The sequence below is a fragment of the Mus pahari genome, unplaced genomic scaffold, assembly GCF_900095145.1.
Source record: "Mus pahari unplaced genomic scaffold, PAHARI_EIJ_v1.1 scaffold_10822_U1_1, whole genome shotgun sequence".
NCBI classification, from domain to species: domain Eukaryota; kingdom Metazoa; phylum Chordata; class Mammalia; order Rodentia; family Muridae; genus Mus; species Mus pahari.
Genome location: NW_018392966.1, coordinates 1 through 8343, shown reverse-complemented (window position 1 = coordinate 8343; position 8343 = coordinate 1). Strand labels below are relative to the sequence as shown.

At 37.9% G+C, this 8343-nt stretch overlaps 1 protein-coding gene across 1 annotated transcript; it reads left to right on the top strand.

Annotated features, from left to right (window-relative positions):
- Positions 1 to 5807: 5807 nt before the first annotated feature.
- On the top strand, positions 5808 to 6827 carry LOC110315279 (taste receptor type 2 member 107). The gene has a single exon (XM_021189367.1). It carries the CDS (start codon positions 5867 to 5869, stop codon positions 6791 to 6793), a length of 927 nt encoding a protein of 308 aa, XP_021045026.1. The 5' UTR covers positions 5808 to 5866; the 3' UTR covers positions 6794 to 6827.
- Positions 6828 to 8343: the final 1516 nt, after the last annotated feature.

Sequence of the window (8343 nt, the reverse complement as noted above, 5' to 3'; positions counted from 1 at the left end):
CAAGCTGGGGTTGGCCTCCAGCAAACACTGAAGGCACAGCATACTCAAAATTACTGGACAAAAGGAAAGCAGAGTGAAGAGGAAAGTTCATAGCACTAAGTGCTTTCACAAAGAAATTGGAGAAATCCTATAGTAGCAAGTTAAGAGCACATCAGAAAGCTCTAAACAAAATCAAGCAAGCATACCCAAGATAAGTGGAGAGATGAGAGCAGAAAATAGTCAAACTCAGGACTGATATCAACTAATTAAAAACAAAGAAAATGATACAAAGAATCAAAAAACCAGGAATTGTTTTCTTTAAAAAATCAAGAATATAGATAAACACTTAGCCAAACTAGCTAAAAGTCACAGAAGCAATATCCAGACTTACAAAATCATGAGTAGAAAAGGATACATTAGAAAAGAAAAGGAGGAAATTCCAAAAGTCATCAGATCTTTCTACACAAGCCTATACCCAACAAAACTGGAAAANCTAGGTAAAATGGATGGTTTTCTAGACAGATATCATGTACCAAACTCAAATCAAAATGAAGTAAAGTATCTAAACTGTCCCATAACCCCTAAGAAAATAGAAGTAGTCATTAAAATACTCTCAACCAAAAAAAAAAAAAAAAGCCAGAGACAGATGGTTTTAGTGAAGAATTCCACCGAACATTCAGAAAATAGCTAATACTAATACTCCTCAAACTATTCTCCAAAATCAAATCAGAGGGAACCCTACCTAATTTATCCCAAGAATGTAGGGATGGTTCAATATATGAAAATCCATCAATGTAATCCACTATATAAACATACATACAAAAATAACATGATCATCTCATTAGATGCTATAAAAGACTTTGACCAAACACAACACCACTTCTTGTTAAAAGATTTGGAGAAATCGGGAAATCATGGCACATATCTAAACATAATAAAAGCAGTGTACCAAAAACCAACAGTCAATATCAAATGAAATGGAGAATAATTTAAAGCAATCCCACTAAAATCAGGCACAAGACAAGGCTATCTACTCTTGCTCTATCTATTAAATATAGATCTTGAAGTTCTATTCAAGCAATTAGACAATAAAAGGAGATTAAGGGCATACAAAATGGAAAGAAAGGAAGCAAGTTATCACTATTTGCAGATGATACTGATAGTAAACATAAGTGACCCTCAAAATTCTTCCATAGAACTCCAGTAGCTGAGAAACAACTTCAGTTAAGCACCTGGAGGTAAAACTAATTGAAAAAAATCAGTAGCCTTTCTATATACAAATGACAAATGGGCTAAGAAAGAAATTAGGTAAACAACTCCCTTCACAATAGTCACAAATAATATGAAATATCTTCGTGTAGCTTTAATCAAGCAACTTCAAGTCCCTGAAGAAAGAAATCGAAGAACACCTCAGAAGATGGAATGATATCCCATGCTCGTAAATCAGTAGAATTAACATAATAAAACTGGCCATCTCATCAAAAGGAATCTACAGATTCAATGCAATCCCTATCAAAATTCCAACACAATTCTTCACAGACATGGAAAGAGCAAGTCTCTACTTGATATGGAAAAACAAATAGTCTAGAATAGCAAAAACAATTCTCAACAATAAAAGAACTTCTGGAGAAGCACCATGTCTGACCTTAAGCTCTACAGAGACTGTAGGGTCAATCAATGAAATAGAATCAAAAGCCCAGATATAAACCCACATACCTACAGACACTTGATCTATGACAAAGAAGCCAAAAATCATATGGTGATAAAATAAAACATTTGAAACAAGCAGTGCTAGTCTAACTGGCACTCTGCTTGTAGAAGAATGCAAACTGATCCATTTCTATCATCTTGTACAAAGCTTAAGTCCAAATGGATCAAGGACCTCCACATAAAGCAAGATACACTGAATTTAAAAGAGAAGAAAGTGGGAAATAGCATGGAACACATTGGCACAGGGGAAAATTCCCTGAAGAGAACACCAATGGCTCAGCCTTTAAAGATCAACAATTTACAAATGGAACCTTATAAAACTGAAATCTTCTGTAAGGCAAAGAAAACTGTCAATAGGGGAAAAATGGCAAGCTACAAATTGCGAAACAATCTTCACTAACCCTACATCTGACAGAGGGCTACTATCCAAAATTTATAAAGAACTCCAGACGTAAGACTCCGAAAAAAAAAATCAAATAACACAATATAACGACGGGATACAGGACTGAAACATCCACAATTAGATCTTCCTTCTTGTTGATCTTCATATGGACTTTGAGTTGTATCTTGGGTATTCTAAGCTTTGTGCCAAATATCCACTTATCAGTGAATACAAACTATTTGTGTTCTTTTGTGAATGGATCACCTCACTCAGGATGATATTTTCTAGTTCCATTCATTTGCCTGCAAATTTCCTGAAGTCATTGTTTTTAGTAGCTGAGCAGTACTCCATTGTGTAAATGTACCATATTTTCTGTATTTGTTCTTCTTATTGGGGGATATCTGGGATGTTTACAGTAAATATGGCTGCTATGAACATAGGGGAACATGTGTCCTTATTAAATGGTGGAGCATCTTTTGGGTATATGCCCAGGAGTGGTATAGTTGGATCCTCAGTAAGTTCTATGTCCAATTTTCTGGGAAAGTGCCAAACTGATTTCCAGAGTGATTGTACCAACTTGCAATCCCACCAGCAATAGATAAGTGTTCCTATTTCAACACATCCTCACCAATATCTGTTGTCACCTGAGTTTGGGGAAGTAGAGGGAGGTCCTTGAGAGGTGGACAGAAGTGGGTGAGAAAAAGGGGGACAGGGTCAAATATGGGAAAAGATGGGGAGAAGTACAAAGGGTCAGAAAATTGAACAGAGGTGTGTAACAGTGGGGAATGCAGAACCAGGATAGCCACTAGAAAGCCCTAGAGGCCACGGAAACAAGAGGTTCCCAGAACCTAATGGGATGACATTAGCCTACATAGATAACCAAGGGGAGATAGAGCCTATAGAGACCATATCTAGGGGATAAACACAGCTCCTGGTTGAGGCCACCACACACCCATATCAAACCTTTTAAACCAGAATGGTTCCTGTCTAAAGAAAATGCAGAAACAAAGAGTGAAGCAAAGACTGAAGGAAAGGTCATCCACAGACTGCCCCACCTAGGGATCCATCCCATCTGCAAAGCATAGTACAGATGTCCCCTGAGAGGTTCTGTCAGAGCCTAACCAATACATATGAGGATGATTGCAGCCAACCATCTGACTGAACATGGGAACCCTAAGAGAAGAGTTAGGGGAAGGACTGAAGGGTCTGAAGGGGTTTGTAACCCCATGGGATGAACAACAGTATCAACTGACCCAGAGTTCCTAGGGACAAACCCATCAACCAAAGAGTACACATGGAGGAACCCATGGATCCAGCTACATATGTAGCAGCAGACTGCCTTATCCAGCACCAAAGGGAGGGGAGGCCCTTGGTCCTCTGAAGGATCGATATCACCTTATAGGGAAATGCTAGCGCAGTGAGGTGGGAGTGGGTGCATAAGTGGGGGATCACCCTCATAGAGGCAGGTGAAAGGGGGATGGAATAGGGATTTGTGGAGGGAAAACCAGTAAGGGGAACAACATTTGAATTTTTAAAAAAATTTTATTAGGTATTTACTTCATTTATATTTCAAATGCTATCCTAAAAGTCCCCTATACCCACACCCCCATCCCGCTACCCTGCCCACCCACTCGCACTTCTTGGCACTGGTGTTCCCCCCGTACTGCTGCATATAAATTTTGCAAGACCAAGGGAACTCTCTTCCCAATGATGGCCAACTCGGCCATCTTCTGCTACATATGCAGCTAGAGACATGAGCTCTTGGGGTACTGATTAGTTCATATTGTTGGTACACCTATAGGGTTGCAGACCCTGTCAGCTCCTTGGGTACTTTCTCTAGCTCCTCCATTGGGGGCCCTGTGTTCGATCCAATAGCTGACTGTGAGCATCCACTTCTGTATTTGCCAGGCACTGGCATAGCCTCACATGAGACAGATATAAGAAAAAATTGGGTGCAGAGCTAAACAGAGAATTTTCAGCAGAGGAATCTCAAATGACCCAGAAGCATTTAAAGAAATGTTCAAAATCCTTAATCATCAGGGAAATGCAAATCAAAATGACTCTAAGATTCGACCTTTTACCATTCAGAATGGCTAAGATCAAACATGCTGGCAAGGGTATGGAGAATTTGCATTGGTGATAGGATTGCAATCTGGTTTAACCAATCTGTAAATCAATCTGACTGTTCCTCAGAAAATTGAAAATAACTCTACCCAAAGACCTAGTTATACCATTCCTGAGCAAATACCTAGGAGATGCTTCACCACATCACATTGACACATGCTCCACTATCCATAGCAGCCTTATTCGTAATAGCCAGAAGCAGGATACAACCCAGATGTCCCTCAATGAAAGAATTGTTACAGAAAATGTGGTTCATTTACACAATGAAATACTATGAAGCTATTATAAAAGACAACATCATGAGGTTTGCAGGCAAATGGATGGAATTAGAAAATAACCTGAGTGAAGTAACCCAGACCCAAAAGAACATGCATAGTATGTCCTGACCTTCTTTTTAGTATTTTTGTTGTTTTCTTAAATGCATTCAAATCTGTTTGTCTTAACAGAAGGTCTGTATTTATTAATAGTTCCTTATCCTCAAAAAGTTTAATGTTGGCAAAGGAATATTTATATAAAACAGATAAACCATAGTAATGATATAGCTTCTGTGAAACCTTGCAAGACATACCATTTTTACAAGTTTTCCTAACAAACAAAATCCAGTATATCTGTTTAGTATTGTTACATATGCTTTTTAAGTTAAATTGGACAATTTCTGTCCAATTATTTCTCAAGAAAATTTACCATTAGATTTCCTTTGAAGTGTTACTGATTGAGTTCTTATCTAGGGAGAGGGGTGTGTGGACTACATTCATTTTTAGGTTTTCATACTATGTAAAAGAGGGGTGCATGTGGTTATCTAATTCTTTTTGTACCCTAATGACTATCACATACAGTGTGCTTATGCTTGACTATGTTTCACTGTGAGATCCAGCAATCCCCACCCATGAACATTCCAAGAATGTTGTTAAATAGAAATATGCTAAATGAAGAGATTATTTAAAATTCATCAGCAAAATCTTTGTCTACGAAGGCCACAAAAATTCAGTTTATAAAGTACCCTATATTCTTGGTGAAACCTCAAGATTCTATAGTGTCAATGGTTTGGAGTCAGGGGTTATCATTATTTCTTCCACCTGTTTTTAAATATATTTTAATTGTGCTTGTAAGTATTGCCTTTCATGTTGTTCCTTCTAGATTTTTAGAGTTTGGGCTCTTTTTTGTTTCTAAAATTCTTTTTCTATATAGCCCATGTCTCAAACCCCTGGATTCAAGTAATTTCATCTTCCCAAGGAGCTAGGCCTGCAAGCATGTGGCACCATACCTAGTTGATGATGATGATTTCATAATAAAGAGGAGGCAGGACAATGTTGGTTTCTGTTGCCTGACAATTGTTTTTGGCACTGATACTACACATTTGATTGCTAAATGCAAATAGTTTCAAAGGAACAAGAAAATTTTATGAAATAGAAACTTCCATTTGCTTATTAACAAACTGCAAGCAAAAACTAACCTGCACACATTTGATAGACAAGCTAAACCTTCAAAAACAATAGAAAAGAGCACCCACAAAGTTCTGATTCCATCACATGGCTATAGGCTTCAAAAGCTTGTCTCTACATAGATGAAGAAGATGACATAACTTCTCCATCAAGAAGCCAGTATATGGGACACTGTCCAGCAGATAATTTTCAATAGAAGCAGCAGAAGTAACCTTAGAGATCTGTAAAGATGCTGAATTCAGCAGAAGGCATCCTTCTTTGTGTTGTCACTAGTGAGGCTGTGCTTGGAGTTTTAGGGGACACATTTATTGCACTCGTTAACTGCATGGACTATGCCAAGAACAAGAAGCTCCATAACACTGGTTTCATACTCATTGGCTTGGCGATTTCCAGAATTGGTGTCGTATGGATAATAATTTTTCAAGGGTATATACAAGTATTTGTTCCACACATGCTTACCTCTGGAAACATAACTGAATATATTACTTACATATGGGTATTTCTCAATCACTTAAGTGTCTGGTTTGCCACCAACCTCAACATCCTCTACTTTCTAAAGATAGCTAATTTTTCCAACTCTATATTTCTCTTCCTGAAAAGGAGAATCAGTGCAATTTTTATCTTTATGTCAGGATGCTTACTTACCTCATGGTTACTATGTTTTCCACAAATGACAAAGATACTTCAAGATAGTAAAATGCACCAGGGAAACACATCTTTGTTCCACCAGCAGAAAAATTACTTCCTTATTAACCAAAGTGTGACCAATCTGGGAATCCTTTTCTTCACTGTTGTATCCCTGATTACCTGCTTTCTGTTGATTGTTTTCCTCTGGAGACATGTCAAGCAAATGCACTCAGATGTTTCAGGATTCAGAGACGATAGCACAAAGGTTCATGTAAAAGCTATGAAATTTCTAATATCTTTTATGATCCTCTTTATTCTGCATTTTGTAGGCCTTTCCATAGAAGTGCTATGCTTTATTCTGCCACAAAACAAACTGCTCTTTATAACTGGTTTGACAGCCACATGCCTCTATCCTTGCGGACACTCAATCATGGTAATTCTAGGAAATAAGCAGCTAAAGCAAGCCTTTTTGAAGGCAATGCAACACCTAAAATGCTGTGAGACAAAAGGAAATCTCAGAGTCACATAAATGAGTTTACAAATAAATAGCTGCCTTGTTCATCCACTGGTTTTTAACTGTTAGCTGGTGTTATGAAAACTTTCTGCTATAGCTGATGACATCTCAAGGAATCTAATTTTCTAGTGGCATGTTAAGGCCACATGAAGCCTCACTTCATATTGTGACTTGACTGTGCAAATTCATCCCACAAAATTACCAGATAACATTCAGCCTGGAGACAAATTCATATAGAGGCTTTAATGGTGAGGATAAACCAAAAAAAATCATTTTTTTGTGATTCACTATAGCTCCCAGGATGAGTAAAAGAAAACAAGACAGGTGGCTGTGGTCAGTCTTTGTGTATCTAGACAGAGAGGGGGAGCAGATGTTGCTGCTTCTGTGTGGTTTTGTGTTCTTTAAGAAGAGGTTATTGCCTTCATTGTGTACATCCTTATATTTTCTGCTAATGGAATATATTTGAAGCAATAAAAATATCCAGAATACTGTATACAGTTCTGTCAAAAGCTACTGGGAAAACAGAGTCTAGTAAAGGGAAAACAGTGGCCTTAGGTATAAGTCCAGCAAACCACCTGCAAAAAATAAATATTCTGCTAGAATACTGGAACCAAGGGAGTAATATGGTTAATGGTAAAACAAAATAATCCTGAACTTGTGTAGAATCTGATTTGAATTTAAACTGATTTTTTTTTATTTTATATTGACTCTGTGGGTTTCACATTATGTATCCTACTCCTCCTCAACTCCCTGTCCCCTCATACCTACTCTTCCCCCTTGCAACTTCCCCTACTACCAGCAGGAGGCAAGGTCAGCTCCCCTGCTCTCAAGCCTCCAGAGTCAGCTATATTGTGCCACCCAGTCATAGTGCAGGGCCCACTCTCTTAAAGCACGCAGGGTAAGTGCACATAAGATAGAGGTTTGGTATATAAATTATATTAAAAACCACAAAAATTGCATTCACAAAACTAAGCCAACCAATAAATTCTCAAATTAAGTAAAATGATAATTCTTCTTTCAAACGAAGAAACAAAGGACTAAAGATATAAGTGAAGGTCAGCCATTGGTGGTGCACGCCTTTAATCCCAGCAATTGGGAGGCAGAGACAGGCAGATTTCTGAGTTCAAGGCCAGCCTGGTCTACAAAGTGAGTTCCAGGACAGCCAGAGCTACACAGAGAAACCCTGTCCTGAATTTAAAAAAAGAAAGAAAGAAGGAAAGAAAGAAAGAAAGAAAGAAAGAAAGAAAGAAAGAAAGAAAGAAAGAAAGAAAGAAAGAAAGAAAGAAAGAAAGAAAGAAAACAAAGAAGTAAGTAAAACTTTGGGTTCAGTTTCTGACACTGCATAAGCCAAATGTAGTGGCATATGCCTATAATTCCCACAGTTGGAAGTTGAGGGCTCAAGGATAAGAAATTCAGAGCCAAATCATGGTTACATAGCAAGTTTGAGGACAGTCTAGAATACATGAGACAGTGTCTCAAAGAAAAAGGAAATAGAAAAAGAAAGATAAGTGGTGTACTGGCTAGTTTTGTGTCAACTTGACACAGGCTGGAGTTATCATAGAGAA